We start from the raw sequence: 11,666 nt of genomic DNA, 5'->3' as shown, positions 1-11,666 counted from the left end.
TTTGAAAGATGAAATCGAACTCAATATCAATGATATGGAACTCGATGGAGAGCCAAGCTGATCCTTTATGTGTTGAAGGTTTTTTTGTAATTTTACTTATTTTTATTAGGTTCTTTAAGGTGACGAGACCAGATTAGGACCGGGGTCGGATTAAGACAAAACATGTTGATATGGGAATTTATTTTATTTATTTCGAAAAGGACATTTTTCAAAAAAAAAAATAATCACATTTTTAATGAAACTTGAAAGCAAAACCTATGTTTGAACCAAGGGTCCTGATTTTCGGCTCAATGAATAGAAACCACTCACTCATCGTCTATCCATTCGTGACCTATTCCAACCCGCTAGCATTCATGAGCGAATGAGACTCGCATCCATCCAGCGAGTGGCCCGAACTGTTCACTCAGCGAACAAATACATCGTGAACATATTTGCCTACTCCGCCGCTCGACGACACTTACCCACTAACATGCTCAGCGAAGATCCACTATCACAAAATGCCAGCGCGGCAGTCTTTTTGTCTTCACGCCCTCAGTTTGCCATCAATTTGATTTTTTCTTTGTGGAAGTTTCTTTGCATGGTGTCTATAATGTTATGAAATCAAAATAAATGCACAATTTAATTGATAACATTGAATTTAGCCAACCCAAATCAATGAGTATAACGCAGCGCATCAGAGAAAAAATGTGTTCAGTTCAGAGTGATCGACGACGTTCGGCCTGCGTGAGCCGTTCGGAGACTGAGCCGATCAGAGAGAGAAGGAGAGTAGAAAAGAAAGTGTTCGGGAGCGAATGGATTGAAAGTGACAAACGGTAGGAATTCATCAGGGCATTATCGCGTCGCCTGCTATTTGTGCTCGCGAATGGAGTGGTTGATTTTGAGCAATCAGGAGCCTTGGCTTGAACAAATATTTTGCAACAAATTAATCGATTACACAAACTTGAAAAATCTGTTGTTTTCAAACAAATAATGCCACACGCACAATCCCAACCCAAGTGATATTTGCCCCATTATTCCTTAGTTTGTCTGCACCATCTGCAAAAAAAAAAAAAAAAAATCGCCAACGTAACACACTCACGCACGCGCCGAAAAAGTGAAATAAAGAGGAAACTGTTCTAGTGAAATGTGAAGATAACCAAACACAGTGATCGAGATTAGGCTGACAATTTTATTCCACAAAATTATACACCACAAATCGAAACCCCCTAAAACTATTCTCTACAACCTCTAGGCGATTTAGTTCCGAACCAAAACAAAAAAAAAACTTTCCTTATTTTTGTTTCGAGTTTTTTGTTTGTTTTTTCGTCTGCGACTGTATTTAAGGAAAAACTATTACAATGAAAGAAAATACAATAAACATCAATTAAATTGAGACCAAAAACACGGAAGTTTTATTTGCCCTTGTCCGTCGCTGACGGCGCCGCAGGTGACTGCTCCGGCTTCACGTCCACTGGCTTGACGGGAGCATCTTTGGCTGCCGGCTTGGCAATCACGCTCACCGGCAGCGAGTCCTCCAAACTGCCCGGTTCCTCGTCGTGCACGATGGTAATGTTGTTCTCGACAAGCGGCGGTCCAACCTGGGCCATTTCCGTGTCCGTTTCGACGGCCGTGACCGTCGTCGACGTGGACAGCGACGGGGACGATTTGATGGTGTCACCAACGCGTCTTTCCTCTTCGAACGGATCGTTTTTGAGCGTCAGCTGACCGTCGTCTTCACCCTCCGACTCGGATTCGTACTTTTTCTTGGTGAATGTTTTCTGGGCGGGGAGTTCCACGTGCAGGTAGCAGGTGGAATCTTCAAACAGGTTCGCCAACGGTTCCTGGCATACGACTCCGCTCTTCTCGACGCCGCACGCCTTGAACAGGACCTGCTTCTTGTCCTCGAGGATGTGCTTGCGGCAGTATTTGCAGCAGGACAGCGTCCGTTCGCCACATTTGACGCCACCCTCGGTAAATGCACACTTTGGATAGGACGGCACCTTCTGGTGCAGCCCTTCCGTGGCCTTGGCTCGTTTCTCCAGATACTTCCGGTGCAGAATCGCCTCCACGCCGTGCTTCCGGTGGTAATGATTCAGCGCCTTCAACTTTTCGTACATTTTACGCTCCTTGGGCGAATCCTTCACCTGGTCGTGAATGCTGCAATGCTGCTCACGTTCCCTGCGCAAATCGTGCAAATAACGGCGGCGTTTCTCCTTCAGCACGTGCTGCAACCGGTGGAACTGGTCAATGTACAGCGTCTGCAGCCGGATGAGCTTCTCTTTCGTGATCATGGTCGCCTCCTCGGCCGTGTAGATCCCGGCGTGCTTCAGCAGGTCCTCCGTTTGCGAGTCAACACTCTCGTTGTCCGAGTTGTCCATCTCGTAGCCACGCCAAGTGTTCCCGACGGTGACCGCTTCCTCGTCGCTGCTGCTGTCCGAAGCATAATCCAGCACAACCCGACCCGCATCGTTAATGGCACCGACGTCAATGTCCACTGAAAGATCAAATAAAGATAAATTTGGTTGAATTGAGCCAATTTGAAGCAACTCCTACCGTAAGGGTCAACCGACGGCGTCACCACGTCCACATCCCCCTCCTCGTCGTCCTCGTGAACGGTGATCTTCAACGCCGAACAGTTGGCCGGCTGGTGGTGATGGTGCTGCTGCTGTTTGGCCTTGTCCACCTTTACGTGATGCGCCAGCTGATGCAGCAACGTTTCCGTCGTCTCCAGCGGGGTGTACTTCCCGATCGTCGACTTGGTCTTGGTCAGCTGCGTCAACCGGCTGTGCTCGAAGCAATAGTTCGTGCCGTAGTCCTTCTTGTTGTCGTACTTGGGCGCCGGCTCCAGGCATCGTTTCCCGTTCGAGGCGAAAAAGAACGCGCACTGCTTGAACGGCGCTCGCGCATCCTGCAGGATGTGGCGCTTGCAAAAGTTGAAATTTTCAAGCCGCGGCAGCGAACACTCGTACGACGCGTTCGAACAAGCCTTGGACTTCTTCTCGATCTCCATGTGAATTTGATTCCGCAAGGCTTTCTCCTGATCTACGACGGGATTCTGCAGGACTCCGGTTGTTGTTGTCGTTCCGCTGCGATGTCCGCCAGATGGTGTATTCTGCTGATATGGTCGGGTCCTCTGCTGGCCTCGAGGATGGCTGCTCATCTTCCTGGGGCTCCCGCTCTTCTGTAAAGCAAGAAAAGCATAATTACCACCTGCGAATGTCGCGTCAACAAAGCATTTTTTTTCTTACCAGATTGTTGTCTCGCATTTTCCAATTCAGCGGTGACAAAAGAGGACGGGGACGCGTCAAACGCGCCGCCGTAATTCACGGTGTACTAAAATGAGACACGGAAAACTATTAGTACTAAAATTATGGCTGCGTGCTTATTTGAATCGTCTTAACTGTACTCGTTTGTTAAATGGACAACCTACACTGAGCAAAACTCCCACGCCGCATCGAAAAATTTTATGTTTTCAAGATTCAGAAATGTAGAAATTCAAAAAGTTGAAGTTTCAGAAATAAAATAGTAATTGTGTAATTTAAGTTTTTATAAAGATTTTAAAAATACAGATATTCAAAAATTCAAAAACTTTCTAATTATTAAAATAAAAACATAGATTTAGGGTTTTTTTTTCTCAAAATTTATTTTCCCTAAAAGAGCACGCAGCTAGCAAAATCTAAACTTAGTAACATGTACCCTCCCTGTAAAGGCTTATGAATTGATCTCAGTTGAAAGGTTCTCCAAATCTCTGAATTGCAAATGTATCATCCTGGAGCAGAACTGTTAAATTCTAATAAACACTAATTGGGTCCTAAAATGAAGCTTTGATTGCTTATATTATTGTTTACAGCGATAAAGCTTATTTTTCTGAGTACAATGACCCTTTGTACGACCACAAAGAGTTTAAAATGGATTTATAAATCAATTTTGAAAAATTAACCTCGCGGTCCTTCTTGACAGAAAAGCTCCTACTTGACAGCTCGTTCCAAGGGGACCATAGTTGATCCATCGAAAAAATGTTGTCTTGTCAAAAAAAAAAATTTGCATTAAAATGAAAAAAAGTGATGAGAAATGGTTTTTAATTGTGTTTTTAACCGTTGTAGATAAAAATTGACATAGGGCTTTAGTACCCAATTGAATTGAATTAAAATAAAAAAAATAATTCAAGAATTATAGAATTCTAAAATTTAAAATTCAAGAATTCGAAAATATTATAACTCTAAATAATTCAAAGATTCAGCAATTTTGAAATGCAAAATACAAATATAAAAAAAATGTGGTACGAAAATACAAATATTCAAAACTTTAAAAATTTCAAAACTCAAGAATTATAAAATTCTTAAATTTCAAAATTCAAGAATTCGAAAATATTAAAATTTCAAAATTCCAGCATTTAAAAAATTAAGATTCAGAAATGTACAAATCTTGACTTTTTTTTTATAAGGTCCTATAAACAAATGTAAACATTGAGTGTATCCCTTTCACACCTTATGTCAAAGTCCATCGGAGTAAGCGGGATACACTCAATGTTTACATTTGTTTATTGGACCTTATCAAAAAAAAGTCAAGAAATTCAAAAAGCAAGTATTAAACATTAAAAAATATTAATATTGAAAAAGCATAATAATTTCAACAATTCTAATTTAAGATTTTTTTTTTTAAATCTAAGGCTAAAATTGAGTTATAATCTAATCTAATCTAATCAGACCCTAGCGCAGCCAATCTTTCGAAGGGATCCTGGAGAGTGCCTTAGGTTAGATGACGCCTAGCACTCTTCTTGTCATTTATTAACATTTGTAGTGCGCCATTGCATTAGAATGCATTGAAACATCACAAGCGTTAAAGCGGCCAGGCCTACTGCGTAAAGCCGTATCGCAGAGATGACTCTTAATTGGGTTGAGTTTGAGCACTGAGTGTTTGAACAACAACACAATTCTGAATCGACTGGGGAGGAAGAAGCGTGGGGACACACCACCATACGCTCCGAGATTTGGTTGTATTCGTTGGGAGCACCATGCTAAGAAGGTTTGGTACTCCGGGACCCTCTGGGATGGGACATTGTATTTCCACGAATGCCCTGGACACTATTTGCCGTGGTTATAGCGCCACAACTCGCTCTCTGTAACGAAACGAAGTTGACTTTATAGCTGTCGGCCACCATTGCTAGTACCAACCACTAGTGTCTTCCTTTTATCTACAAGGACTTCGCCGCCCTGGGCTCCTAAGTGTATGAAAGTATGGCACGGAGCGACGGCGCCGAATACCCATATTTACACAAAGAATTTTAGAGCGCCCGCCGTGGGATTCGAACCGGCAACCTCTGGATTGCGAGTCCAGTGCGCGGTCCGATTGATCCACACGGGCGGGATCTCTGTAACAGTATTCCTAATTCCAGTCCACGCTCACCAAGTCCTTATGGCCTAGTGGTTAGCATTTTTGCTTACCAATCCACAGGACGGAGGATCGAACCACGCCTCGAGCGACTTTGATTTTTCGTTCATATTCATCATTTCAAATGATTCTATGACAATTTCCGGAATTCCATTTCCCGGAATGGACGTTTTCCGGAATGGACATTATCCGGAATGGACGTTTTCCGGAATGGACGTTATCCGGAATGGACAGTATCCGGAATGGACGTTATCCGGAATGAAATTTCCCGGAATGGACGTTTCCCGGAATGGACATTTCCCGGAATTTTTTTTTATATTACCTGATATGAGAATGAATGGAATCTTGCCTACTCACTTACTTGTGGTTAAGAATTTTTTAGTTTGTACTCCGTTGGTTTTGACAACAATATGAATATAAATACATGAATGATAAAAAGAAAGTGAAATGTTCGGACATGAACAATAGAAGCAAGTGTTGACTATTGAAACAATACTTTATCAACCACCACGAGATGTAACAATGTAGATCGATAGATATTAGATGTTTTTTACATTCTTTCAATTCTTTCATTTTTTTCCTTTCTTTTGTTAATCATTTGACTTATGTGACTAAATTCTACCATATTTTACTATAAAGCAGAATGATTATTTTCAAAGAAGGGAAAACCTCAAGAAAATAAAAAGCTTTTCAGAAAATCAATGTGTAATGTGTCCAGTCAAGAAAATAAATAGCTTGAGTGTATTTTTAAAGAATGAAAAACCTCAAGGAAAAATACATTATACATTGATTTTCTGAAAAGCTTTTTTTTTATCTTGAGATTTTCCCTTCTTTAAAAATACACGTTCTTTCATCAAAGTAATGGGATTTTATGTAAGAATTATCCCTTCTTTTGTTAATTCTACTAAATTTCAACTAGTTTTTGTTAAGGAACTCTGCACTATAAAGAAGAATGTGTTTTTTTAAAGAAGGGAAATCCTCTAGAAAAAAAAGCTTTCAGAAAATCAATGCATAATGTATATTTTCTTGAGGTTTTCCCTTCTTTAAAAATACACGATCTTTAATCGATGTGATGGAATTTCGTGTAAGGAATTTCCCTTCTTGTGTTAATCGGTTGACTTTTGTGACTAAATTCTACCAAATTTTATTATAAAGCAGAATGTTTATTTTCAAAGAAGAAAAATGAAAAGATTTTCAGAAAATCATAAGCATAGGTGCCCAAAACCTATTTTTCAACATTTTGCGTCTGCCTCGGGATTCGAACCGGTGACCTCTCGATTGTGAGTCCAGTGCGCGGTCCGTTTGATTCACACAGGCAGACATGAAAAGCTTTTCAGAAAATCAATGTATAATGTATATTTTCGTGACGTTTTCCCTTCTTTAAAAATACACGATCTTTAATCGATGTGATGGAATTTCGTGTAAGAGATTTCCCTTCTTGTGTAAATCAGGTCACTATTGTGACCAAATTCTACCAAATTTTACTATAAAGCAGGGTGATTATTTTCAAAGAAGGGAAAACCCCAAGAAAATTTATAGCTTGAGTGTATTTTTAAAGAATGAAAAACCTCAAGGAAGTACACATTATAAATTGATTTTCTGAAAAGCTGTTTATTTACTAGAGGTTTTCCCTTCTTTGAAAATAAACATTCTGCTTTATAATAAAATTTGGTAGAATTTAGTCACAAAAGTCAACTGAATAACACAAGAAGGGAAATCCCTTACACGAAATTCCATCACATCGATTAAAGATCGTGTATTTTTAAAGAAGGGAAAACCTCAAGAAAATATACATTATGCATTGATTTTCTGAAAGCTTTTTTTTCTAGAGGATTTCCCTTCTTTAAAAAAAACACATTCTTCTTTATAGTGCAGAGTTCCTTAACAAAAACTAGTTGAAATTTAGTAGAATTAACAAAAGAAGGGATAATTCTTACATAAAATCCCATTACTTTGATGAAAGAACGTGTATTTTTAAAGAAGGGAAAATCTCAAGATAAAAAAAAAGCTTTTCAGAAAATCAATGTATAATGTATTTTTCCTTGAGGTTTTTCATTCTTTAAAAATACACTCAAGCTATTTATTTTCTTGACTGGACACATTACACATTGATTTTCTGAAAAGCTTTTTATTTTCTTGAGGTTTTCCCTTCTTTGAAAATAATCATTCTGCTTTATAGTAAAATATGGTAGAATTTAGTCACATAAGTCAAATGATTAACAAAAGAAAGGAAAAAAATGAAAGAATTGAAAGAATGTAAAAAACATCTAATATCTATCGATCTACATTGTTACATCTCGTGGTGGTTGATAAAGTATTGTTTCAATAGTCAACACTTGCTTCTATTGTTCATGTCCGAACATTTCACTTTCTTTTTATCATTCATGTATTTATATTCATATTGTTGTCAAAACCAACGGAGTACAAACTAAGTAATTCTTAACCACAAGTAAGTGAGTAGCAAGATTCCATTCATTCTCATATCAGGTAATATAAAAAAAAAATTCGGGAAATGTCCATTCCGGGAAACGTCCATTCCGGGAAATTTCATTCCGGATAACGTCCATTCCGGATACTGTCCATTCCGGATAACGTCCATTCCGGAAAACGTCCATTCCGGATAATGTCCATTCCGGAAAACGTCCATTCCGGGAAATGGAATTCCGGAAATTGTCATAGAATCGGCGAAGGATTCTATGACAATTTCCGGAATTCCATTTCCCGGAATGGACATTATCCGGAATGGACGTTTTCCGGAATGGACGTTATCCGGAATGGACGTTATCCGGAATGGACATTATCCGGAATGGACGTTATCCGGAATGAAATTTCCCGGAATGGACGTTTCCCGGAATGGACATTTCCCGGAAAAATGAGTTTTTTTATACTGTAGTTGTTCGGTAACTGGCCGTTGTTTAACTGGGCTGCTTTTTAACTGGGCTGCTTTTTAACTGGGCCCTCGATAACTGGGCCGTAACCCAGTTAAAAAGCAGATAAACGTCAATAAACCAAAACAAACCGAAATGACTGAGGGATTAATGGATGCAAAAATCATGTTCAATAAATAAAAAACTTTTTTCAAACTTTTATTTAATTTCAAGTCACAATTAAAGAAATATGAAAAGTCAGCATTGTAAATAAATTTTATTAACTTTTATTTTTATATTTCATTAGTAAAATATTATGCATCGATCGGTCGGTCCCCTCGTTATTTTTCGTTCAGCCCAGTTAGCGAGCAGCATTCGGTGACTGGGCTACGTTCTCAGCCCAGTTACCGTACATGTACTGTATTACCTGATGTGACAATGAATTGGTTTGACCTAGTCACATTTAAGGAACTCGATATTTTGACAACAACATGAATGATAAAAAAGAAAGTGAAATGTTCGGACACGAACAATAAAAGCAAGCGTTGACTATTGAACCAATACTTTATTAACCACCACGCGATGTAACAGTGTAGATCGACAGATATTAGAGTATTAGGCAAACACTAGATGTTTTTAACATTCTTTCAATGTGATGTTATGTAAGAATTTTCCGTTCTTTTGTTAATCAGTTGACTATTGTAACTAAATTCTACCAAATTTTACTATAAAGCACAATGATTATTTTCAAAAAAGGGAAACCCCAAGAAAAAAAAAACTTTTCAGAAAATCAAGGTATAACGTGTACTTTCTTGAGGTTTTCCCTACTTTAAAAATAAACATTCTGCTTTATAATAAAATTTGGTAGAATATAGTCACAAAAGTCAACTGATTAACACAAAACGGGGAAATCTCTTACACGAAACCCATCACATTGATGAAAGAGTGTTCATTTTCAAAGAAGGGAAAACCTCAAGAAAATACACATTATACTTTGATCTTCTGAAAGCATTTTATTTTCTAGAGGTTTTCCCTTCTTTGAAAATAAACATTCTTCTTTATAGTGCAGAGTTCTGTAACGAAAAACTAGGTAAAATTGAGTAGAATTAACAAAAAAGGGAAAATTCTTATATAAAATCCCATTACTTTGATGAAAAAGTGTTCATGTTCAAAGCTGGGAAACCCTCAAGAAAATACACATTATATTTTGATCTTCTGAAAGCTTTCTATTTCCTAGAGGTTTTCCCTTCTTTGGAAATAAACATTCTTCTGTATAGTTCAGAGTTCTTTAACGAAAAACTAGGTAAAATTTAGTAGAATCAACAAAAGAAGGGACAATTCTGTGGAGAGAAAATTCTGTGTATTTTTAAAGAAGGTAAAATCTCAAGAAAATACACATTATACTTTGATCTTCTGGAAGCTTTTTATTTTCTAGAGATTTTCCCTTCTTTGAAAATAAACATTCTTCTGTATAGTTCAAAGTTCTTTAACGAAAAACTAGGTAAAATTTAGTAGAATCAACAAAAGAAGGGAAAGCTCTTATATAAAATCCCATTACTTTGATGAAGGATCGTGTATTTTTAAAGAAGGGAAAATCTCAAGAAAGTACGCATTATACATTGATTTTCTGAAAAGCTTTTAATTTTCTTGAGATTTTCCCATCTTTGAAAATAAACATTCTGCCTTATAAAAAATTTGGTAGAATTTAGTCACAGAAGTCAACTGATTAACAAAAGAAGGGAAAATTCTTACATAACATCACATTGAAAGAATGTTAAAAACATCTAGTGTTTGTCTAATATCTACTCAAGTCAAACTTAATAATTCTTAACCACAAGTAAGCGAGTAGGCAAGATTCCATTCATTGTCAAATCAGGTAATATAAAAAAACTCATTTTTCCGGGAAATGTCCATTCCGGGAAACGTCCATTCCGGGAAATTTCATTCCGGATAACGTCCATTCCAGATTATGTCCATTCCGGATAACGTCCATTCCGGAAAATGTCCATTCCGGATAATGTCCATTCCGGAAAACGTCCATTCCGGGAAATGGAATTCCGGAAATTGTCATAGAATCGCGGCGAAGTCCTTGTAGATAAAAAGGAAGACACTAGTGGTTGGTACTAGCAATGGTGGCTGACAGCTATAAAGTCAACTTCGTTTTTTTGTAAAAGGAATAGCATAACTTTTAATAAAAGTGAAAATAAACAGAAATGTTCACAAAAAGTTGCTCTACTCGTTGGTGTACTTGGTTTTAGTGAATTTCAACACTCCAGATTATCCAACATCATTCAAACACGACCTCTTATTAGGCTTAAAATGGGTATATTTCCCCTAGATCAGGCTTTACATCAGACTAGCAGAAATCTAGAGTTTTTTTGTATTAGGTCCTATAAACATATAAAAGACAATAGTTTATTGGTCCTTTTCAAAAAAAAAAAAAAAAACTCTGGAAATGTGGAATCGTTCTAGCAGGATTCTGACAGAACTAGCACTGCTAGAATATTTCGTGACTGGGTCAGACTACCATACAGTTCAACTACGATTACACTTTTTTGTGTAATCGTAGTCGAACTGAAAAATCGTATGAAAAAGTGCGAAAACAAGTTCAGCCAAGTGCGATTTTCAGTTACAGTGCATTTTTTTTAACTTCAATATTCATTCCTAACATAGTCCCACGTCATCCCACTTCCCTTCGGTGCCCGTACGCAGCCACATTTTAGTACACACCCCATGCTTGACAGCTGTCAGCCGTGACAGCTCGCGCTACGTCACACGCGAAACGACGGAAAAACAGACAGCAGCGGCCATTACGGATCGGATCGAAAGGCAAACCGTGCTCGCGCCCGCAGTGAAGTTCAATTTTCGACGCGTGAAACCGCTGCTCGGGGTGTGAAACCATTTCCGGTCGGTCGGAACCGTGCGGGGGCACCGTTCGGGCACTCTACAGTTGGGCGGAACGCGGTGCGAGGGCCACAAAATTCGATTCTTTCCTGCTCTCTTCCTAGCAGAAGTGCCAGCGCGCAAGCGAAAAAAAAAAGCAGGAGGTGAAAGTCAGACGTCGACGCACACGCACGCACGCACGTACACAGGCACACACGGCGCGCGCGTTTAATGGCGTCTTGGGGAATTTTCGACGAATGATGAAACTTTTTTGCAGCTCGCGTTTGCGGCACTGAGCACCGCCCTGCGAGGGATAAATTTGGTCGTTGTGGAACGGCCGGACGCTCCGGCAGCGAATCCGACCCTTTGTGGCGTACTTACGGTTCGGTGAGCGGTCGAAAATCCGTCCCGATCCCGGAACCACTTCCGCAGCCAACAACAACTCACTGTGGACTGTGGTCGGCCATATTGGGAAAATCGTGAACCAGCAGCAGCGGCTGAGAAAAAAAAATCCGCCTGCTTTGGTTCGGTTTCGTTTTGTGGGTG

General features: G+C 39.2%; 1 protein-coding gene across 1 annotated transcript; it reads right to left on the bottom strand.

The window, feature by feature from the left end:
* Nucleotides 1-1,148: 1,148 nt before the first annotated feature.
* On the bottom strand, nucleotides 1,149-11,639 carry LOC120416488 (KAT8 regulatory NSL complex subunit 2). Its single transcript, XM_039578207.1, has 4 exons — nucleotides 11,502-11,639; nucleotides 3,228-3,312; nucleotides 2,533-3,160; nucleotides 1,149-2,473 (listed from the first exon to the last, which is right to left on the bottom strand). The coding sequence occupies exons 2-4, from the start codon at nucleotides 3,243-3,245 to the stop codon at nucleotides 1,392-1,394; spliced, it is 1,728 nt and encodes a 575-aa protein (XP_039434141.1). The 5' UTR covers nucleotides 3,246-3,312; nucleotides 11,502-11,639; the 3' UTR covers nucleotides 1,149-1,391.
* Between the last annotated feature and the right edge of the window lie 27 nt (nucleotides 11,640-11,666).

The sequence above is a fragment of the Culex pipiens genome, chromosome 3, assembly GCF_016801865.2.
Source record: "Culex pipiens pallens isolate TS chromosome 3, TS_CPP_V2, whole genome shotgun sequence".
In the NCBI taxonomy this organism is placed as follows: Eukaryota; Metazoa; Arthropoda; class Insecta; order Diptera; family Culicidae; genus Culex; species Culex pipiens.
Note: the sequence above shows the minus strand (reverse complement) of the source record. Positions and strands in the feature narration are given on the sequence as shown.